We start from the raw sequence: 24797 nt of genomic DNA on the forward strand, positions 1-24797 counted from the left end.
GATGGACCACAGGTTCTCAATGGGGTTCAGATCAGGTGAACAAGGAGGCCATGTCATTAGTTTTTCTTCTTTTATACCCTTTCTTGCCAGCCACGCTGTGGAGTACTTGGACGCGTGTGATGGAGCATTGTCCTGCATGAAAATCATGTTTTTCTTGAAGGATGCAGACTTCTTCCTGTACCACTGCTTGAAGAAGGTGTCTTCCAGAAACTGGCAGTAGGACTGGGAGTTGAGCTTGACTCCATCCTTAACCCGAAAAGGCCCCACAAGCTCATCTTTGATGATACCAGCCCAAACCAGTACTCCACCTCCACCTTGCTGGCGTCTGAGTCGGACTGGAGCTCTCTGCCCTTTACCAATCCAGCCACGGGCCCATCCATCTGGCCCATCAAGACTCACTCTCATTTCATCAGTCCATAAAACCTTAGAAAAATCATTCTTGAGATATTTCTTGGCACAGTCTTGACGTTTCAGCTTGTGTGTCTTGTTCAGTGGTGGTCGTCTTTCAGCCTTTCTTACCTTGGCCATGTCTCTGAGTATTGCACACCGTGTGCTTTTGGGCACTCTAGTGATGTTGCAGCTCTGAAATATGGCCAAACTGGTGGCAAGTGGCATCTTGGCAGCTGCACGCTTGACTTTTCTCAGTTCATGGGCAGTTATTTTGCGCCTTGGTTTTTCCACACGCTTCTTGCGACCCTGTTGACTATTTTGAATGAAACGCTTGATTGTTCGATGATCGCGCTTCAGAAGCTTTGCAATTTTAAGAGTGCTGCATCCCTCTGCAATATATCTCACTATTTTTTACTTTTCTGAGCCTGTCAAGTCCTTCTTTTGACCCATTTTGCCAAAGGAAAGGAAGTTGCCTAATAATTATGCACACCTGATATAGGGGGTTGATGTCATTAGACCACACCCCTTCTCATTACAGAGATGTACATCACCTAATATGCTTAATTGGTAGTAGGCTTTCGAGCCTATACAGCTTGGAGTAAGACAACATGCAGAAAGAGGATGATGTGGTCAAAATACTCATTTGCCTAATAATTCTGCACTCCCTGTATATATATATATATATTACAGTTACACATTAATAATCAAGCCGTTTTACTACTGTATATACAAGAAAACAACCAGGCTGATGTATATAAACTGTGGCCAAAAACCGAGCCTTTCCATAAAGAAAACTAATGAAAACTGATCACATGCTATTGGCAGCAACTCAGATTTTAGTTTTCATAAATCAACCTTAACCACTTTACTTCTAGAGCATTTTTCAACCACTTTAAAATCTTTATTTTTGACAGGAGAATTATTTAAAACCCACAAAAACGTTTTCTCAAAGCAAATGCCTTTTAGAATAAATAGATGGTAGTTTCACATTTTTTTTTGTCACACGGTATTTGCCCAACTGTTTATCAAATCCATATTTTTCGGAAAAAGTACACTAAAATTAGTTTTAGTGCACACAAACATGTTTTAATCCCCGGTTTTGTACAAAATAAAAGGATGGGATTCTTTTATTTTATTTTCATATGTTTTTATTGAAGCAAACACGAGAATAAACATGTAAGGCACATGTTAGACAGTTATATATCAAAGCAAATAGAATACAAAACGTTGTAGGAAAAGACAAAATACACTTGTAAGGTAAAACAGGATTAGATGATTTCCATTTCTACATCTTGTAGTGGGTGGATAATAATTGACAAAGTGAAACAACCCTATTGAGGTAATAGTAATGATATGTTTTTTAATGTTTTCTGTTCATTGTCTACTTATATAGGGTGCTAATACTGTTTATGAAGAGGGAGGGAGTAAAGTTTGGGAAAGGGAAGTTGGGTAGGAAGGGGATGGAAATAAGAGCCACGCACATTACGTCACTTCCGGGTACCGCCAGCTGGAACGCAGTTGGAGCGCACGCTGCGATCTCCAGCTAGGCTGCTTGTACCGTGCTACCACTTCTTTGTTTTTTATTCATTACGCCACTGGTCATTTACAAGCTGGTGTGCAGTATTTGTATCTGTTTTTTATGGGTGTTTTACAATAAATTACATTTTGTCACTACACCATGGGAGCCAACTCTCTTTTTTCCCTGAGGTTATTGGATATTTGCTGGAGCTAAAAGATTTTTTGTTTTTTGGATTCTCTGGGAAACATTTGGACACAGCAGATCGGTGAACGGTGAAATAGGATGCTGGATACCTGAGATCCGACCTTATACGCTGAAAATCCCTGTAGGGGTTACTGGAGCTGGTGAGTGGGGACCCTTGTGGGGGAGCATCTGTCACTTCAGGACCCTTTGCTGAGTTGGAGCACCCCTCACTGTGGGATCATCTACTGATCTGGGTTATTCACTTGTGGAGGTTCAAACACTGGACAACTTATTTATTTATTTATTTATTTATTTATTTATTGGACTTTCTTTTCCTTGTAGACACACTTATGTGGTGTGGTTTATCACGTTATTTTGGACTATTAAGTCACTTAAATATTTTGTCTATATTTACGTGTATTTTTTTCTGTCAATATATGGTATAGATCAGGGGTCTCCAAACTTTCTAAGCAAAGTTTACTGTCCTTCAAACTTTAAGAGGGCCGGACTAGGGAAATTGGGAGTAAAAAATGTCCAGTGGAAGTAAACAATACCATATTTTTGGTGTCAGTGGGAGGACTAGTGCCCCGTTGTTGGTGCCAATAGAAGGAATTGTACCCTTTTGATAGTGTTAGTTGGATGAATAGACCATTGGTGGTTTCAGCAACAAGAATTATTCACCATTGTTGGTGTCAGTGGAATAGTGCCCCAAGGGCCAGATAAATGCAAGCAAAGGGCCGCATCCGGCCCCAGGGCCACAGTTTGGAGACCCCTGGTATAGATGATATTTAACATATTTTTTGTACTAGCGCTATATGGGCCAGATTCAGGTAGACTTACGACGGGCCTATCAGTAGATACGCCGTCGTAAGTCCGAATCCCCGCCGTCGTATATTCAAGCGTATTCTCAAGCTGAGATACGCTTAAATATTACTAAGATATGACCGGCGTCTCCTACGCCATCGTATCTTAACTGCATATTTAAGCTGGCCGCTAGGGGCGTGTACGCTGATTTACGCCTAGAATATGTAAATCAGCTAGATACGCCTATTCACGAACGTACGCCCGGCCGTCGCAGTACAGATACGCCGTTTACGTAAGGCTTTTTCCGGCGTAAAGTTACCCCTGCTATATGAGGCGTAGCCAATGTTAAGTATGGATGTCGGGCCAGCGTAGAATTTTCCGTCGATTACGTTGTTTGCGTAAGTCGTTCGTGAATAGGGCTGTGCGTAATTTACGTTCACGTCGAAAGCATTGACTATTTGCGGGTTAATTTGGAGCATGCGCACTGAGATACATTCACGGACGGCGCATGCGTAATTTACGTGGGGTCACGATGATTTTACATAAAACACGCCCACATCTTACACATTTGAATTAGGCGGGCTTACGCCAGCCAATTTACGCTACGCAACTTACGGAGCAAGTGCTTTGTGAATAATGCACTTGCCTGTCAAAGTTTCGGAGGCGTAGTGTAAATAGGATACGCTACGCCCGCACAGAGTTATGCACTCCCTACCTGAATCTGGCCCTAAATTATTTATTTAGCACTTAGCACTTTAATGGGTATGCATTTCTGTCATCTCAGATATATGTAGCTATTTATGATCCGGTACACTATCAATATTTAGAGTGACCTGATATGCACAGCATACATTTATGATCACCCATTACTCTTTCACACTGTCACAGAGTACACTATTTGGCAGTCATAGCCAATGTATATGATTATGTCATTCACTTATTTAATTAGGGATTAGAGTCTCACCACTCACACTCCCGTTAGCGCCTTGAAGGTCATTCTTTAGATACAGGCAGTGCCATTATCCCATATTATTTTATTTTATTTACCTCAGTATCCCCCTTTGGAGATTTATTTTAGGGGGGCTGCAGCCTTTTTCATACATCCTAAGCGCGGGGCTACGCACCAATATTTTAACATATAAAATGTAAGACGTTTGAGGAGCCAATTTTTATCAATCCACTCAGGGCCGTCTTTAATATGGTTTGGGCCCTGGGCAATATATATATATATATATATATATATATATATATATATATATATTTTTTTTTTTATATCACAGTAGTGTGAGAATTTTTCCTGGATCACATCTGTTCTTAGGGAGTGAATATGCACAGGTCATGGGTAATGACCGGTAAAGGCGTGAAGCTTCCATAAATAAAGTTGCACTTTTGCCTTTACCGCACTGGGGTATATCATGTAAACAGTTTAGATCCAAAGTTTTTCTTTAGTCACCTTTTAATAATAAGTACATATTACGAATTATGCTTATGAAAAAATGACTAACTGTGCTTAGAACTTGGTTCAGTAGAGTAACGGAACAATAAAAAGAAAGACGTACTGTGTTTTGAGGCAGCAGTTGGTGTGTGGATTTAAACAAGAACAGCATTGTCCACACTGAGGAATACACAATGGAATTACTTTATCACCTAAAGAAAAAGCACATAAATGGTGTTCAATACTACTGAGCCTTGTTTATTTTTATTTGGTGCAACAGAAGCACTTGTCTGGGTCATCCCAGCTATAAGTTGATTGTTTGCGGATCAGACTTTAACCATACTTGGGTGTTTATTAATGATGGGTTTGGATGTGTTGGGATCATACCCGCCAGGATGCCGTCACTGCACACTGCCAATCATGGGCAACTTGTGTAAGTGCAGCTGCGGGCCGGGAAATGACTCACTGCCTATGATTGGCAGTGTGCAGTGATGGCTTCCTGGCAGATACGATCCAGATACACCCAAGCCCATCCTTAGGTGTTTATTTTAGCCCATATAGAGGACCCTGTTTGCTATGCCAGCTGATAGCAATAATACTCCTTAGGCCACATGCACACTGGTCCTTTAGCCTGTGTGCAGCCATTCCTGGTGTTTTAGTGCCCCAGGAGGCACAGGTGCAGTGCCCAGCCTTACTGCCTGTCTATGGCAGGCTGAAAGCTGCTGTGGCTGAATGTTGTACTATGCGTTCAGGGGCGAATGCCTAAAAAGCATAATATTTTCATACTTTTATTCCAGACATTAGCCACTTAACAGATAGGGCCATAAATGTGAGTACAGCATTCAGCGCCATCCAGCTGCAGCAGCTTTCAACCTGCAATAGACTTTAAATGGCTGCACGCAGTGGGGCTGGGCACTGCATCTGTGCCTCCTTGGTGCACTAAAATGCCAGGATGGATTGCACACAGGCCAAAACTCCTAGTATGCATTAGGCCCTATTAGTAACTTCACAAGTCTACATGGCACAAACAACGCAATGGGCATTACACCCCAGGGGCAGAGAAAAGAAAGAATAGAAAACGGACTGCTCTAGCTGTAATAACATGTTATCCATCTTCACTAAGATTACATTCACACCAGCATCGTGCATTTAGTTTATTTAAACAAAGGAGAAATTGTCTGAGAAGTATATAAAAACGTTATGTGTCTTAGATCAAGTTTTCCTGTGGCTTTTGGCACTTGTTTGGCTAAGACGGTGCAACATAAATTCTAGAGTCTTTCCCAGGTACTGCATATAGCCTCCTGTAAAAAAAAAAAGAAGAGATGGGTATATGTTGGTGCTATTGTAAACACAAGTATAATGTAAGGGTGTAAACAAAATAATAGAAATAATCTAGTTTTTGCATAGGCCCTAATGCTATACTCTTTTACAATAGCGTCAGCATACACCTGAAGAAACCTACACACAGCACCTGGGCAGAGAAAAGACACCAGAAATGTCCTTCAAGTCTAGGTTGACACCTATGCGGTTTTCAGGCACATTTGCGGTGCGTTTTGCATTTTTAAACCTGCATCTTTGATGCGCTTTTGCATGCAGTTTTCATGCGTTTTGTGTCTTTTTTTTTTTTTCCTCTTTAAACACACCGTATATAGCTGGTTGCTAAGTTGCTGCATCCTTAACAACTGATGAGTCATCAGCTATCAGCGGTGTTCCCCGCTAACAGCTAAATGTAAAAAAAAAAAAAAAAGATCTAAAAAAAAAAACGCATGGGGTCCCCCCCCCCAAATCCATACCAGGTACTTCGGGTATGGATTTGGAGGGGAACCCCAAGCCAACATAAAAATAAAAAAAATATGGCGTGCCCCCCAAAATTCATGCCAGACCCTTATGAGACCAGATGAGAGAGTGCCCTTCCCTCCTGAACCATATCAAGGCCTATGCCCTCAACATAATGGGGTGCTTTGGGGTGGGGGGTTCTCTGCCCCCCACCCCAAAGCACCTTGTCCCCATGTTGATGGGGACAGGGGCCTCTTCCTCACGATTATGGGGTCTGTACCAGTCTGTGGCGTCACAAGGAGCTGGGGACACCAAGCAAGAAGCAGATATAACAGGCAGGGGTGATCAAAGAGACATGTCAGACGTAGCTGGGTCAGGAACAAGGCTAATAGACATGGATTAGAGTCAGGAACACAGGAAACAAAGCTTAAGGCAATCCAGCACTGAAGCCAGGCAGACTCTACATTTAAATAGACTTCTGTCATTGGGGAAGCTCGCGGACAGCTGATGACTCATCAGTTGTTAAGGACGCGGCAGCCGACTTCCCAGCTCGCTGCTTAACAACCAGCTATTCTTTACACAGAATTTGAATTGGTCGATCATTTTTCGACAGATTGAAATTCTGATTGTTCTGAAAATATGGAATCTATTAGAAAATTAAGAAACAAAACAAAATTTAACTAAAACAAAACAAAATTTTCCGTTCTGCACATGTCTAATTAGGGCAGGAGAGGTGCTGTTTGAGCAGGAAAAGGAGCGACAAAATGTCTGTAATCTGCCAAAAAGAAGCTCATGTACTTTTTTGAATGACAGGCATTTTGCTTCAGGTGGCAGAGTGCTCATATGTGATCAGGGGCCATTGAAATGTATGGGATTTGGCTTGTTGGGCATTCTTGAGCTTTACAGCTGAGAGATTTTCGAGTTTAAAATTTCTCAGCTGTAATCAGAGAATAATGTGCTTCACTCCATCTGAAGCTTATTCTTATAGTGAGAAATGAGGATCATGAAGCAAGAGAACCCCTAAAACAGGGCTTAACCACATACACCTGTCAGGAATGAAACATTCATTACATATCAGCCAGCTGAAAGGGAGTGGACTTTAACATGGCACAGATCCACAATAGCCGAGTTCAGGTACGAGCAATGGCCTGTATCTGATGAAAATATTTGGCACATATCAAAAGAGTTATGTAACAGCATATCAGTTACAAAAGAGATATGTGTTGCAAAAGAGAATTGTGTTAGCACCTAATCACTTATGTAGCGCCTCCTTACTTTCAGTATGGGCACTACGCTAAAGTTAGTGGGGAATGGGAGAGTTATTTTGCTCCCATTCGCAATTTGCTAAATTGGGACTTCTGTCGTTCCAGAAATGTCCACTGGGTCAGTCTGTACTCCAGGGATGCGGTGCCAACCCTGGCTGGCAGTTGGCGCCAGAGGGGTTCTGGCAGAGAAAGTTTTCCCCAGCAGCCAATCAGAGGAGTTTTTCCTTGCGGAGCATGCTGGGGGAGAGTATATCTGTGACAGATGTCATGTGCTCAAAAATCTTTGCGGGGTCCCGGTTCCAGGTGCGGAACCCACCTGGCCAAATTTGCAGGCTACACAGAACCTCATCCGGAGGTGAAAAGGGACTCCAGTGACTTACTGGGTCCCCGGTTCTATTGAGAGGATCCCAGGCTGGGTGCCGTTCGATTGGGGGTTTGGCTTGAGGAGAACCCGGAGGCAGGTTGTCCAAGAGGGCTTGAACGAACCAATCGGGGATCTGGTGACTGGAATGCTGACAGGTTTGCTTTGCTGTCATCCGGTGACCTATGCTAAAACTTACTGGGAGGATTCGCTCAAGTCATCCATCTAGCTCGCTTAAAGTAATAGGCCTGTGGCAGAGGCCCTAGAGCCAGGCCTGTGAGAGAGACCTGTTCCTCCCAGCAAATCTAAAGTGACACCTCGGCTGCCAGGCTTATGATAGGGGTCTGTCCTGCACATACAGACCAGTCAGCACTCTTTTCTGTGCCCTCCTGTGCATACAGACCAGTCAGCGCTCAGCTCTCCTGTGCATACAGACCAGTCAGCGCTCAGCTCTCCTGTGCATACAGACCAGTCAGCGCTCAGCTCTCCTATGCATAGAGACCAGTCAGCGCTCAGCTCTCCTGTGCATACAGACCAGTCAGCGCTCAGCTCTCCTGTGCATACAGACCAGTCAGCGCTCAGCTCTCCTGTGCATACAGACCAGTCAGCGCTCAGCTCTCCTGTGCATACAGACCAGTCAGTGCTCAGCTCTCCTGTGCATACAGACCAGTCAGTGCTCAGCCCTTCTGCGCTCTCGCACCCTTCACCTCATTCTGCCTCCTGACAGCTGGTTATAGTGTCCCGGTATACAGCATGATGAGGTCACAGAGAACACTGCATTACATGTTATGTCCCGGAAATGACCTCCTCAGAAATGTTTCATTTTTTTTTTTATCGTTTCATTTTAAATAAAACAAATAGCGGACAACACTATGTTGTTTTGATGTTTCATTGAGAGAATAATGTAACTGGAGTGAAGCTGGGTGTGAAAACCTGGGAGAAAGGATTACCTCACTAAGACCCACGTTACTACCTGAGTTTCAGCTATTTATGCCCTCATATGACGTAGAGGTCTAATGAAAAGGATGAGAGTATTGTCACACTGTTTTGTAACAACATGTTTCCATAAGGCCCCTTTCACATTGAGGAGTTTTTCAGGCGGTACAGCGCTAAAAATAGCGCTGCTATCCCGCCTGAAAAACTCCTTCACTGCAGACTCAATGTGAAAGCCCGAGGGCTTTCACACTGAGGCGATGCGCTGGCGGGAGACAAAAAAATCTCCTGTCAGCAGCATCTTTGGAGCGGTGAGAGGAGCGGCATGTATACCGCTCCTTCACCGCTCCTTCCCATTGAAAACAATGGGAAACCGCGGCAATACCGCCCGCAATGCGCCTCTATAGAGGCGCATTGCGGGCGGTATTAACCCTTTATCGGCCGCTAGCGGGGGTTAATACCGCACCGCTAGCGGCCGAATCCCGCGGCAATCCCGGCGGTATAGCGCCGCTCTTTTTAGCGGCGTTATACCGCCACCGCAGCTCCTGCCTCAGTCTGAAAGGGGCCTAAGATACAAGCTATTGCTCATATCTGGCATGCATCTACTGTACTGTTGTGAATCTGTGACATCTTAGGAGGAGCGTCCCCTCCAGCTGGCTGATATGTCCATAATGTTTCATAACTGACAGGTGTAGGTTGGTAAGCTCTGATTAAAGGGCTTTTTTACCCCATGATCCTCATTGTATGAATAAGCTCCAGATGGAGCAGGAGGAACTGTTTGTGCATTGGCCATGTGAATAAGCAGGTATGTGGCTTTTAATGAAGAGCAGCTTTTTCTTTTCTTTTATGTTTAACAGTGGAACCTACAGAGTGGCCAATGACCGCAGGGGAGCCTGCACCCAGAGCCATAGGAGTGATGGTGGTGTGTGCCTGGAGCAGGACTAAATATTTTTCAATAAATATAAAATGCATGTTAATCATTGCCTGTGAGAAAGAAGAAGTATTTTATAAGTGGACATGACAAACACTTTAGAAAAAAATACAGTACGCCAGGGTTTACGACAAAGTATTTTTAAGGCTCATTCCAGTCAGGCTCAGCAATTAGAACATATCTCTATGCTTTCCTGCTCTGCCCTTTGTCTCTCCTGTCCCCACTAGGGATCAACAGCCTCTTAGGTATTACCAAAACTTAATTATTTACCCTAATACCTTCTTTGCTTTTGATATACAGTACAGACTAAAGAGTTTTCTTTATTTTCATGACTATGAAAATTGTAGATTCACACTGAAGGCATCACAACTATGAATTAACACATGTGGAATTATACATAACAAAAAAGTGTAAAACAACTGAAAATATATTTCATATTCTAGGTTCTTCAAAGTAGCCACCTTTTGCTTTGATTACTGCTTTGCACACTCTTGGCATTCTCAAGAGGTAGTCACCTGGCACAGCACCCCATCACTCTCCTTCTTGGTCAAATAGCCCTTACACAGCCTGGAGGTGTGTTTGGGGTCATTGTCCTGTTGAAAAATAAATGATGGTCCAACTAAACGCAAACCGGATGGAATAGCATGCCGCTGCAAGATGCTGTGGTAGCCATGCTGGTTCAGTATGCCTTCAATTTTGAATAAATCCCCAACAGTGTCACCAGCAAAGCACCCCCACACCATCACACCTCCTCCTCCATGCTTCACGGTGGGAACCAGGCATGTAGAGTCCATCCGTTCACCTTTTCTGCATTGCACAAAGACACGGGGGTTGGAACCAAAGATCTCAAGTTTGGACTCATCAGACCAAAGCACAGATTTCGACTGGTCTAATGTCCATTCCTTGTGTTCTTTAGCCCAAACAAGTCTCTTCTGCTTGTTGCCTTACTTTAGCAGTGGTTTCCTAGCAGATATTCTACCATGAAGGCCTGATTCACACAGTCTCCTCTTAACAGTTCTAGAGATGTGTCTGCTGCAAAAGGTGGCTACTTTGAAGAACCTAGAATATGAAATATATTTTCAGTTGTTTCACACTTTTTTGTTATGTATAATTCCACATGTGTTAATTCATAGTTTTGATGCCTTCAGTGTGAATCTACAATTTCATAGTCATGAAAATAAAGAAAACTCTTTGAATGGGAAGGTGTGTCCAAACTTTTGGTCTGTACTGTATGTATATGTTGAGTTTACACCTTTTGTGTCATTCGTAGCTGTTCTACACTTGTTACAAGTCCCATCTGGGACTAACCCAACCAAGACAGTGGCTTTTGGATGGGACTGCAGGGTGGCTTTTTGTCTGACTATGGGCCTTGGCTTTTAAGGGAACACTACTCTTTAGGAGGTGTGTGCCTGGGGGACCCTTGGAGCGGTCTTGTTTAGGATTCAAGTCCTATCTCCCCAAAACACACACACTCTGGGAATGGGAGGACCCAGATACATATTTGGGGCCCTATGCCCAATTCAGCAATGACTTCTTTAGACTGTGAGACTCAGATCACATGTTAATATAATCACCTCAAAACCTGATTCTGGAGTCTCCTGATAAAAATCTGTTTTAAAGCGGGTGTGCCACTAAACAAATATATTAAAAGCCAGCAGCTACAAATACTGCAGCTGCTGACTTTTAATATAAGGACACTTACCTGTCCTGGAGTCCAGCGGTGATCGCAGCAGATGACGAGCCGATCGCTCGTCACCCTGCTGCTCCCCCCTCCATCCACGGTGAGGGAACCAGGAAGTGAAGCGCTCCGGCTTCACTGCCCGGTTCCCTACGGCGCATGCGCGAGTCGCGCTGCGCCCGCCGATTGGCTCCCGCTGTGTGCTGGGAGCCGAGTGTTCCCAGCATACAACGGGGGACGGACGGGAAGCGGAGAAAAAACCCGTCCTTTGCCCGTATCGTAGGGCCGGAAGTGGGTGCAGATACCTGTCTGTAGACAGGTATCTGCACCCCCCTCCCCCCTGAAAGGTGTCAAATGTGACACCGGAGGGGGGGGGGGTGCCGATCAGCGGGACTCCACTTTAGAGTGGAGATCCGCTTTAAGTGTGATGTGTTAAGTGTCTTTGTCCCATTGTGTGCCTCCTAAGTGAACATCTCCATTGTTAAGTGAGTCACCTATTGTTTCTGTCTGCCTGATCATCTCTTGGAGATGTGATTAATATTGTGACCACTGTACCTTGCTATCGAACTATTGTGGGATATTATATGTTTATGTTAATTAGCTTATTTGGATTATGTTTATTTTCATGTTGACTGTTCTTTAGCCATGTTATTATATTCCTGTTTATAGTTTGTATTGTTATGGTAATGTGATCAGGCCCTACCTGCTTCTGTGTGCTATATAAAGTATGTGTGAGTTTTCAATAGAGTTCCAGTTTGCATCTAAGCTATTGTTGGCTAGTCTTGGGTGCTCAGCTATAATATCTGGTTCCTGGGTCCAGACTGAAGGAAGCTTTATATCTTAACAGAAGCACCCAATCTGGGTGCTGGGCAGTTCAGTCACACCACTCTGAAGCAATTGCCAGTAATTCCATCTGTACCCATGTATCCTGCAGTAATTTGTCAATAGTTCTGCTATATTCTTTTACTTTTTCTTCCATACCTGGATTTAGGTCAGTCACTCCTTCTCCAACACTTTCAACTATTCCAGCTCCCTCATGGCCGAGAATAACTGGATAATCAATATTTTTCATGTCACCGTGCAGAGCATGATCATCTGTCCGACAAATTCCTGAAGCCACCATCTGAATATGGCAAAACAGGCATTTGAGTCAGTGCGTAAACGTTAATTTTTGTAATACTTAAATACAATTCTAAAGTGGAACTAAACTCTCTCAATCAACATTAACTACTTTTAATTCCTATGCTGCTAGCATTAGTAAATAGATAGGAAGGTAAATTATATTTACTTTTTTTGGTATTTCTTCAGTTGCTTCCCGTATTCTGACCTAGGCCAAAATGATGTCATACATCCCAGAAGTCTTCATGGAAATTTTTATTTTATTTGAACCTGCTGTTCAAACCCAGGTCCTGACAGCAGGCATGGAAGATGTGCATATTAAGAGTTGCCAAGACAGCACAGGGTACACATTTAAGCGAGGTAGTTGTGAGAGCAGGATCTTTTTTTTTTTAAAGGGGGACTGTCTGTTATTCTCAATGCTTCAGATATGCCACTTAAAGGAAAGGGTATTTGGAGGATGAATGTGGCTCTGGTATATGACGAGGAGGTAAGACAATCTTTTGAGGATTTCTTTTAGGTAACCATCCTGGATTTCTGCAGCAGTAAGTCAGAGTGGTGGGAGCTTGCCAAAAGCTGGATTAGTGGGTCTTTCAAGGCCATAGGAAAAAGGAAATGGCTTGGTAAATACATTGCCTACCAGCAGCTGCAGAGAAAACTTGACCGCCTTGTCTCGAGTGGTGGAAATTTAGGGGCAATCTCTGAGGTGAAACTTTTCCTTAGGAAGTATCGGTATGACCGGCACCATTCTTTGGTTCTAGAAAGAGACTACGGGAAATATCACTTGCCCGACCCTTATCAGAACTGCAAACAAAGCGCAGCAGTTAAGACAGTTGTTGGGCTAAATGATAGCACGGACTCTTTGACAAAATCTAGGTCAGGGATCATGAAGGTCTCAAGGTCTTTTTATGTGGATCTTCTGGGGGAGTACCCCGATCAGGCAAATATGTTTAGTTTTCTGGATTCTAAACCAGATCTGGGAAATAATTCTGCTGGCAAGTTTGACAGGGGAAATCACAGCAGAAGACGTAGCCAAAGCTATAGACGGTTTGGCTATTAGGAAAGCACCTGGCTGAATTTTATAAGACTTAAATCCAGCTTGGTACCTTATCTTGTGGGAGAATTTAACGGATGTGTGGAAGAGGGTTCGCTCCCTCCTTTCACGAGACAATCTGCTGTGATTCTGTTGTCAAAAGGCAAGGATCCCTCGATGATTGAGTATTGGTGCCCCATTAGCCTTCTCAATGTTGATAGAAAATAATTTTCTGGTGCTTGTCGTCGATAACAGACAGATTGCTTTCTCGTCAGCAGCACTGTTCGGTCAAGGGCGGGAGCACTTTTTCAGTGGTGTTAGCTGTCCGGGGGTCTCTGGAACATTGTAGGGCTGAAGGCCGGGGAAAGTATTTGCTGGCATTATCAGGCGAAGGCTTTTGATTGTGTAAATCATGAGTACCTCTAGCTTTTCCTTGACGCATGGCCTGGAGGGTGGGTTTATTGGATGGCTTAAGACTTTATACAGAGAGGCAGAGAGCTTCATGCTTGTTAATGGTTGGGTTGGACGGCCCTTCTGGTTTGGATCGGGGGTGCATCAGGGGTGTCTGCTGAGCCCTTTGCTATACGTGTTCGCAATCGACCCCTTTGTCAGAAGGCTAAAAAGCGGACCACTGTGTGGGGTGCCGGTGGGAATTGCTGGTGAGCCGCCCTTGAGGGTTGTAGCCTATGCGGATGACATTTCTGTCTTTATCTCTAGGACAGAGGAGGCACAGGATGTGGTTTCAGTGATGGAGCAGTATTCTGAGGCATCAGGCTCCAAGGTCAACCGGGATAAAAGTGACATTTTTTGGATGAGCGAAAGAGGTGAGAGCTTTGCACTTCTGGACACCTTCCTGAGGCCTCAGCAGAAAGTCAAAGTATTAGGCATCGCGTTTGGCCCTGATGATTACAGTAAGTCAAATTGGGAAGCCAGGCTGAATGATGCTGATGTCAAGGTGAAATGCTGGAAGGGCTGGCGGCTCTCCTTGAGGAAAAGGGTGGACTTGATTAAGACCTACCCGATTCCTACCTTTTTTGTATGTCAGCTTTGTTTGTATCTTGCCAGAGTCCTGCTATATCAGGATTTATAGTTATTTCTTCCAATTATTATGGGGGAACAGGCTGAATCTTATGAGGCGGAATGTGACTTATCTATCTAGGCGGAAGGGTTTCCTACTAGGGATGGTCAACCCGGTTGTGTTCTTCCGGATGGGTAGGTATTTTCCAGATCTGGTTTAGACCTTTTATGGGCTGTTGGGAGAGTGGCAGGCCAGTGAAAAGCCTAAGCATGGTAAGCACAGTGGCATGTGACAGAGGAGGACATCAGGTCTTTCCCTAGGAGACATCTGGGTGAGAAGATCGTGGGTACCGTCTTTCATGCACCACTGGCCTTAAGGGATTGCCCAGGTCATATAATGAGGGAGGGTTTTATGTTTTATAAATTCTGAGCGTATTGCCTTGAAATTTAGGGACCAGACCTGCCTCGGTTTCCACTGTAGGCTCTATGTGAGGTGGAACGTGAAGTGCCGTTCTTTGGAGAATCGTGGTTGTCCAAGAGCAGAGTGTCAGGGTGAAGTGGAAGCCCTTTCAATGTAGAAGTCTATAAAAAGTTGGGGAGGGCTCTGAATATTCTTTTCTTGCCTAGCATGTCTTATGCCGAGTGGGTGTATGGAGCATTTCAGAATCGCAAGGGATTTGATTTGGTCACTCTTTTTCTAGTCAGCTTAGAAGTTCGATATTACACCTGGAATGCAGTGTCAGGTATCCCTTCGGCAGAAAGTCCTTCCTGTTCTGGTTGTGGTGTGTGAGATTCTTGGTGAGGTAGGGAAAATATGGGGTCTTGAGAAAAACAGATGGCGGCAAAGGGTCTGGATAAAAGCATGGCGGAATATCAGGCCTTTAGTTGCTGTTTGTTGATCTCTGGGTGTTGCGTTCTTTTCCTGTTTTCTGTCTGGAAATTCCCTTAGATTTTCATGGATAAACATAATTTTGAAGAAGGGCTACATACACATGATAATCTATGTTTCTTGGTCTGAATGTTACTCAAGTTGTATAATGTGTAGAATGTATATTATTTATATATATATATATATATATATATATATATATATATATATATATATATATATATATATATATATAGCACTACCCCCGGAGGAGCTGCTGGTTTGTTTTGGGTGGCATGTTACCTCGTGTTCCTCCGACGTCTAGGGGTATTTGATGAAAGTAGTAGTAACGGAATGTCTACACAACAGGTGTCTTTTCTGTGCTCTTTATTACCCAGCCAGGTAAAAACAATAAAACTTGGTGAAGAATAGAGGTTTAGCGAAAGTGGAGATAGCAGATTCAGGTGTGAGCAATAGGGAAACAGTCCAGCCTCTCAGTGTTCGGCTACCCTGGTCCCCGATGGATGGTCAGGCCCCTATTGGAATGCCAGCCTCTCTTGGTACTCCTCAGGCAGACTCTCCACCGAACAGCTTCCTCCCCAACAGGACGGACAGCCCAGGACCTCCTTAGGTAGGACCCAGACGATTACTGAGTCCCTAGCAGCAGATCAGTTGCTCCAGGCCAACGTTGATCCCAAAGCAAGGATCTCTGCATTGCACGAGCACCCCGGCCCGGAAGGCCATTTGCCGGGGGCCTGAAGTGGCTACCCTAAAGGTAGGCGCCACACGAGGAGAAGACCCAGGAAAATGGCGTCTGCCTCATAAATACCCCCTCCCAGCATGCACAGCGAGGCAAACTCCTCCTGATAGGCTGCTGGGTAAGAGCACCCAATCCTTGACTCCACTGCTGCCACCTGCTGACCTGGGGTGTGATCAGCACCCCAGAAAGGACAGAATGAGGCCACAGTACAGCCAAAGCTGAGACAGAGGCTTAAGAATTTGAACAAATTAACCTGGTCAGAGTTACTTAACTCTCTGACCCCCTCTAAATTTACACTAGCACTGGTTCTGGAAGTAACCAAGCGCTATATATATATATATATATATATATAATTAGTATAGTATAATATAATATAATATAATATAATATAATACAGTGATATTGCTCTTGGTTGGAGAAAAAAACAAAAAATACATACTGTATATTATAGGTTGAAGTAAGCATTTATTATTATGTTGATTCATGTATACAATATGTTATACATACATTAAAAAATATATATATTTATTTTATGAATTTGTAAAAAAAAAAAGTTGAGATTTGTTTCTTATTTGCAAGATTCTCAAAATAAAAAATTGCCAACTCAATATTGAACCTGACTAAGGCTGGTAGGCCATTAAAATTCATGTGCGTGTAAAGGCAGGAGTCTCAATACTTTTGACAATATAGTGTAGATTTCCTGGTCCTCCAACAGGCTCCGTGGTTGGCCTTGCTTACCCACACATCACTACAGGACATTGGGAGACCATTTAATGGTTTCAATTAAGCAATAGATTTCTGGTGAGTTGGCGTTTTAACTGTCACTTTTCTCCCAATAAGCTATTAAATGCAATCATTTTATTTGAATAATAAACTGTTCAAACATTATTAATGTGTCTGGCACTGATTCTTCTGGTAACACTACATGATGGAGTGGGAACCTGTACCCCTCTCAAGTAAGTGATCAGAACCAGAGTGGTGTCACTAAGGGGGAGGCAAAAGAAGCCATGGCCCCACCAACATTATACTGTGCCCCCCAATTAAAACACCTTTTTTTGTGTAGCAGGTGCTGATGCCAGGTGGAAACCCCTCCTCCTTGCATATTCCATCAGCCGCTGCTGCCACAGGACACAGGGCAGCGTCACGAAACTGACAGGCTCTGTGAAGGAACACAGGCAGAGCCGCAGCTGTGGTGGATTTCTACCCCTCCATCTCCTCCTTGACCCGAGTGGCTCTCATTCACCCAGCTCTGCAATGCCTGCTCATATTGGCCACACTCAGGGCCAATGGGAACTTAACAGTTAGCTAGAGGCTTATGGGACATGTAGTCACCGGTACTAGCAGGCCCAGGACGATTCCTTGGGAGTGAACTGCAATCGAGCGGAAGAGGAGGAAGGAAGAGAAGAGAAGACTGGGAGAGATGAGTGACCACAAAGCTGGAGGGAGCCAGCGAGAAAGTGCCAGTGATCTGATTCTATTATATATCCCCCAAGGTAAGAACTTACCTTCAGGTGGGGGGAGCGATGGGGATGGGGGCGTGACGAACGCGGGTGTCAGACCCCTGCCCTCCGCGCTAACTTGCGACGAAAAACAGGCCGACCACGCTGTCACTAACGTAACAATGCCACTCTCAGTTGCGCCCAGCACAAAGATTTTCCAGCTTGCAAGACCACAATCTTAGTGCTAGTAGCCTGAGAGAGATTGTTACTGGGCTAATGACACAATTAACCCTTTAACTGCCACCACGACCTTTGATGAGGGAGGGTCAGTACTCCCATTAATTAGCAATACCAATTATGATTTTAGAGTAAGCGTCTGCAGGACACACTGTCACCACAGACAGGTCTGCTCAGAGGCCTTACTCTACAACAGTAGCGCTCTTCAAGAGGCAGGTTCGTTTATAGCTTGCATTAAGAGTTTTAGAGACAAGGTTAACACTTTCCAACATAAGAGTTTATTACGAAAAGGGCAAACTTGGTGCAATAAAATGTTACAGAAAAATATGTTTTAAAGAGATAACGACAATATACGGCCACAAAGGTAGAATTGAAGAAGAAGAAAACTTGCAATTAATGTCCAAGGGTTGATCAGAGTTCGATCGATGAACTGGGTAATCGGTTCTCAAACTTGGCAGATGTTCCTGCTTGGATGGAAAAAGGAGAACACCCTAGTGACTTGGCATCTCCTCTTTTCTGTCAGATCAAAGGGGCGTTGACACGACCAGTGACCAATTGTCTGGTCATCTTTTTAGGGGTTGGTTACTGGGAGGGGTCCTCATTTAATGCCCATATCCCAGGTCACTTTGTGATCCATTTTCATATCTCTGCAGCTCTAATGTTTACAGACTAACAATATCCATTTTATTGTTTAGCATATTTGCTTTAAGAAAAGTCCAAAACATGACAAGTTTGCCACTGTTATTTTACCTAGGACGAATAAATGGGGCCAGGGGCCTTCCATTTAATCTATCATATTCATGTCTGGGCTTGAAACGTTACAAATTATCTGAGGAAACTAAATATGTCCGTTGTTTGGCTGTGCTATGATTTAGTTGTAAGTTATGAAACATGTTTAACTTTCATACTTATTTCACAGTTTGAGCTTTTATGAGTAGTAAGGCATTTATGACCGGGGTCTGCTGATTCTCTGAGGTGAGAGGGTGACAGTTTTACAACAGGCCAGGAACCCTGCCAGGTGACCTTATCGAATCTAGCTTGGTTCTGCTTTTCTGATGAGATAACAACTCTTTTGAAGTATAAAGCCTATGAATTCCTGAGAATAAGGGAGGAGGGAGTGAGTTCATTTCTCCGGGTTAGACACTGTTAGCTGTCATGGCTGCCGTACAGTTTTCAAACATCATGGCCACTGCTACAGCTATTCGTGTGTCCAGTGCGTGATATCGTTACAGGGGGGACCAGCGATGAAGGCTTCCAAAGAGAGAAAGGACCTTATCACTGGTGTGACTGTGTAACCCCTCCACCTGACTGCTCCACCCTGTCCTCCCCTGCACCTGGCTGCTCCACCCTGTCCTCCCCTGCACCTGGCTGCTCCACACTGTCCTCCCCTGCACCTGGCTGCTCCACACTGTTCTCCTCCCCCATCTGGTTGCTCCACTCTATCCTTCCCCTCCACCGGGCTGCTCCACTCTGTCTTTCCCCCTCACCTGGCAGCTCCACCCTGTCCTTCCCTCCACCTGGTTGCATTCACCCTGTCCTCCCCTCCACCGGGCTGTACTGTAAGCAGGATACTGTGTGACATTTGCGTAGTAATGGCTTTCTTCTGGAGACTCGACCATGCAGCCCATCTTTCTTCAAGTGCCTCCTTATTGTGCATCTTGAAACAGCCACACCACATGTTTTTAGAGAGTCCTGTATTTCACCTGAAGTTATTTGTGAGTTTTTATTTGCATCCCGAACAATTTTCCTAGCAGTTGTGGCTGAAATTTTAGTTGGTCTTCCTGACCGTGGTTTGGTATAGACAGAACCCCTCATTTTCCACTTCTTGATTAGAGTTTGAACACTGCTGATTGGCATTCTCAATTCCTTGGATATCTTTTTATATCCCTTTCCTGTTTTATACAGGTCAACTACATTTTCCCGCAGATCCTTTGACAAATCTTTTGCTTTCCCCATGACTCATAATCCAGAAACATCAGTGCAGCACTGGATTAAAAATGCAAGGGTCTGTCAGGAGTCCAGAAACTTATTGACCTTTTATACACACACACACACACACACACACACACACAAATTACAAGCAAACAGATCACAGGTGAGGATGGTTACCTTTTTTTTTAACATTTATTTTTATTGAAAATTTTAAAAGACATAACATACAAGACATACCTTACTTGGCACAACACCAAGCAAAACCTTCGGTCAACATGACCGGCATACAACATACTAACATAGTACCCTTGCCATCAACTGACAGCAGCCATACCCAAAGTGACCCCCCCCCCCATACTCAGTTCCCTTCCCCCCTTTTGATCAAAAATAGCAAACCGAATGAGATAAAAGCCTCCTCCTTCCCCACTTAGCAATTACAAACACCCAGAACCTGATGTACCCGGACTAGGAGAATGACAGACATACCTCAGGATCCCTCCTATAACTTTACATCTATCTCAAATTAACCCACCGTTAGATCAGATTCATACCAAGCCCTCCATACTTTCTCAAATTTCCCGCAACATCCCCAAGATATATATGTCACCCTGTAAAATTGAATCATTGCATTTACCAGCCCCTTCCAGAAAGCAACTTCGGGAGCCCCCGGTTTCTTCCATTTGAGCCCTTGACGGGACCACCTCCTCCACCAGACCGAGCAGACAGACACTAATTTCCAGCGGAATCAGGACCCCCAGAACCTCCGCTATACAAGAAGTGACCCCAGTCCAAAACCGCTGGACCTGGGGGCAGCCTCAAAATATATGATGAGCGTCAGCCGGTGCAAACGAGCACCTCCAACACTCTGGGGGGACCGAGGAGTATATCGAAGCCAACCTAGCAGGGGTATAGTACACTCTATGTAAGAACTTAAACTGAATAAGCCGATCCCTAGCAGCCACTAAATGTTGAAATGGACGGTCCTACATATCATCCCACTCCCCCCCCCCCTGTATACCCGGAACCTTCGCCTCCCAATGCTCTCTGCACTTAAGTAATGCCTTGGGGCTAGTTTTAAACAGCTCTTTATATGTCACCGACAGGGTCTTGGGCAGGTCTTCCGTCATAAGTAAATCCTCCAATCTAGAAGGAAAAGATTCAACACTCTCCGTTCTAAACTGGATCTGGAATGCGTACAAAAGAAATATTGCACTTGTTTAACAAAAATATGTGAAGCTGCGATCAAAAAGTGTTATACTTCACAATGCGTGTCTGGAATGCGTGTCTCAACTGGAGATACCGAAAAAATTGTGAGTTTGGAAGGTCATGTTTGGCCTTGAGTTGGTCGAATGTCAAAAAGTACCCCATCTCTAGTAATGTCCTTAAGCAATTTAACCCCCTTAGATGCCCACCCCATAGGATCATCAAACTCATAGAACTGCCGTAACTTCGGGTTCATCCACAGGGGGGTTGAAGGGGAAAACCCCTTGTAACTTGGACAGGCCAACTTCACCACCTCCTCCCATGCCTTAATAGTAGCCTTCATAGAATCCATAAGAGGGAGATCTCAACCAGTGCCCCTGTGAATAGCCAGACAAAGGGACTCATAGGAACCCAAATGGGCCGCTTCCAGGACAGTAGCCGAGTCCCCCGCATCCGAGACCAACCATCTATGCACAAAAACCAACTAACTGGCCAAGTAATACCTACGCCAGTCAGGCAGCGCCAACCCCCTTGCCCCCATGGCTCCTGCAAGACCTTCAACCCTACTCTAGGCAGTTTAGGGGCCCAAAGGAACGAACTGGTGATACTGTCTAATTTCTTAAAGAAGGACTTCGGTATCCAAACCGGAGCATTCCTCAAAAAATACAAAATCACTGGAAGAATTTTCATCTTAAGAAGGTTGACTCTACCTATCAGAGATAAAGGAAGCCTTTGCCAAACCTGCGCTTTCTGTTTAAAAAATATCAAAAGGGGCAACAAATTAAGGGACATATAATAATCAGCCACATTTGCCGTAACTTTAACCCCCAAATAGGTTGAGACACCCATTTTAGTGGTAAATTCGGATTCACCTTTGCTCTGGCCCCTTCATCCAAAGGTCATATGGATGACTTATTCCAGTTAACTTTCAACCCGGAATAAGTGGTAAATGTGTTCAAAATATCCAAGGCGGCCTCCAATGATTCCCCCGAATCCCGCAAAAACAGCAAGAGATCGTTAGCATATAGAGCCAACCCTTCATGAATGCTGCCCACCCCACTGCCAGCGGCTCCATTAAAGCGGTGGTTCCCCCTTAAAAACAACTTTTTTTTATTCCACTGCCCCCCCCACATTCCATCACGATTAAGGCACATATTTTTTTTTCCTGCTGTACATACCTTACTACAGCATATTCACCCATGCATCCGGGTTGAGAGTCCCGCGGGAGTGGGCGTTCCTCACTGATTGACGTTTTTACCAAAAACGAGCTCTCCCCCCGTCGCGTAAGCCACGTCACGGTTGGCGAAAGGAGCCGAACGGCGAGTCGGCGCTATACTGCGCATGCGCATCACCGTTTGGCTCCTTTCGCCAATCGTGACACGGCTTACGCGACGGGGGAGAGCTCGTTTTTGGTAAAAACGTCAATCAACAGCATGTGAGGAACGCCCACTCCCGCGGGACTCGCAACCCGGATGCACGGGTGAATATGCTGTAGTAAGGTATGTACAGCAGGAAAAAAAAAATATGTGCCTTAATCGTGATGGAATGTGGGGGGGCAGTGGAATAAAAAAAAGTTGTTTTTAAGGGGGAACCACCGCTTTAAGAGAGCAAACAGGAAAGGCGACAATGGGCAACCCTGTCTGGTATCTCTACCTACCAATAAATACTCGGAAGTATGACCACCCATGCGAATAGCTGTCCTAGGTGCACTATACAGGAGAGAAATCCATTGTCGAAAGGACTGGCCAAAACGTATGCACTCAAGGACCGCATGCATAAAAAGCCAGTCCACCGAGTCAAAAGCCTTCTCTATATCAATAGAGACAATGATTCTAGTGGACGAATCCAAATTGGGGAGTTGCAAATGCGTGAACAGACGTCTCAAATTGGTATCAGTGGACTTGCCTGGCATAAACCCTGTGTGGTCGACATCCACCAGAGAGGAAATAACCTCGGCCAGTCTCCTTGCCAACACTTTTGTCAGAATTTTAAGGTCCATATTCAGTAGGGCAATGGGTCTGTATGAAGAACACTCCAACGGGTCCTTACCTGGTTTAAGCAGTAAAATTATATAAGCATTGAGGCCGGAAGCGCCTTTTTTTGTAAACAACAATCCAGCAAAGCCGTAAGCCTGGGGGCCAATTGGTCAACATACAATTTGTAAAAATTGTAATCCATCAGGGCCAGGCGCTTTATTAGGCGAAAAGGCAAATATTGCCGAAACCACCTCTTTGTTGGTAATCTTGGCATCTAAAGCCGCCCGATCAACCTCGGACAGCTTCCGAAGGGTCAGGTTCCCCAGCAAGTCTCTCAGGGCAGAAGGGTCATATGGCGGAATCGGGGCATACAGGGTTGAGAAGTATGTTTGGAATTCAGTTAAAATGGCAGTCGGGTCCCCGACCAAGTCACCATTCGAACCTCTAACAACTGATATATGTTCAATGAGATTATTGTCCACCACCAGCCTAGCCAGTAGTTTCCCATTTTTGTCCCCTTCAGAAAACAACAAATTTGCCCTATGTTTAGCCTCAATATGCGCCAGGTTATTACAATGCAAAGAAAGCTGACGTCTAGCCTCCAATAAAGCAATATAAGAGGCAACTGTATTATCAGCAGTATGCACACTTGCACATTCCCTTTCCTTATCCTGCAGCCCCTGAATTTCAGCATTCTGATCCACCCGCACCCTCTTTATGGCCGTGATAGATTCTCCTCGGATCACCACCTTAAAGGCATCCCACACAACTGTCGGGTCAGCCGAGTCCGCATTCAGGGGCCAATAGTCAGTGACCGCGTCCATCAAATGCTATGAAACTTGCTCCTCCTGTAACCACCCCGGGGACAGTCTCCAACTCCGCAACCCCCCGACTGCCGGGAAGAGCAAGGAGACGGAGAGTGGATTATGATCCGATAAGCCACCCGCTAGGTAGTCCACCCCCTTCACATAAGACAACATGGCCTGATACCCAAATGCCAGATCAATCCTAGCCGAGGAGCGGTGTGACTGAGAAAGGCGAGAATAACATGTGGCAGTAGGATTCTTAGATTGCCATATTTCAGTCAGACCAGCTACAGATGCCCAGGACAACAACTCCACTGACCCCCCCTCCCAGGATTAGAGTAATCCTACCCCCCCCCCCCAAGGTGGCGTTGAAAACCCCCATCAACAGGAGCGGAAAACGCGCATGAGGCGCTAGCTTTACAAACAAGTCACATAATAATTGTACATTAAAAGGAGGCGGTACATATACATTGACTAGTAGCATTTTACAATTACTTATATCCAAAACCACAGCCGCATAACGTCCCCCCGGATCAGTGACCACCTGGTGAATCGTGCAGGAAAGTGCCCTACTAATAAGTATAGACACGCCTCTGGCAAAAGTGGAAAAAGTGGCATGGAATGCCTTTTGAATCCAGGGCTTACGTAAGGCCAGTATTCTGCTACCATCCAGGTGGGTCTCCTGCAAAAGGACGACATGCGACTTTACCACCTTTAAATATTGGAACATCGAGGCCCTCTTAAATTTACTATTTAGGCCTCTCACATTCCAAGACACCAATTTGATCACATTAGCCATAGTCCCATAAGAAAAACATATCATGTAGGTGCATCCCAAATTTTCCCCAAAGTCAAAGGCAAAAAACACCTTCATGACATGGAGAGAGGCCCACACTAGAACTGAGTAGAGAACAGCCCAGAACAAAAAAAAAAAACAACCACAGTAACCCACCCCCCCTGCCATTATACCAGAACCAACAAAAGAAAAAAAACCTTGAAGAAAAAAAGCTTCATGAAAAAACAATGTCTGGTATGCAGCTTCAAACCCCAAAAAACCTGAGAAACACCTAAAAAAAGATGTTGCTGGAAAGTCCTCCGAACGTTCAATTGTCCGACAGGTCAAACAGATAGTCTT

The 24797-nt window shown here is 44.6% G+C and overlaps 1 protein-coding gene across 2 annotated transcripts in view; it reads right to left on the reverse strand.

Annotated features, from left to right (window-relative positions):
* The window catches only part of LOC120917258 (alcohol dehydrogenase 1-like), a 58111-nt gene that overhangs the window by 27499 nt on the left and 5815 nt on the right, over window positions 1-24797 (reverse strand). For both annotated transcript variants that reach the window (XM_040328432.1, XM_040328423.1), the window contains 2 exons: window positions 12257-12398; window positions 4456-4543 (listed from right to left, as the gene is read on the reverse strand). In XM_040328432.1, coding sequence (XP_040184366.1) covers window positions 4456-4543; window positions 12257-12398 — 230 coding nt within the window. The remainder of the gene's footprint in view (window positions 1-4455; window positions 4544-12256; window positions 12399-24797) is intronic.

This window comes from Rana temporaria, chromosome 1 (assembly GCF_905171775.1).
Source record: "Rana temporaria chromosome 1, aRanTem1.1, whole genome shotgun sequence".
Taxonomy (NCBI): Eukaryota; Metazoa; Chordata; class Amphibia; order Anura; family Ranidae; genus Rana; species Rana temporaria.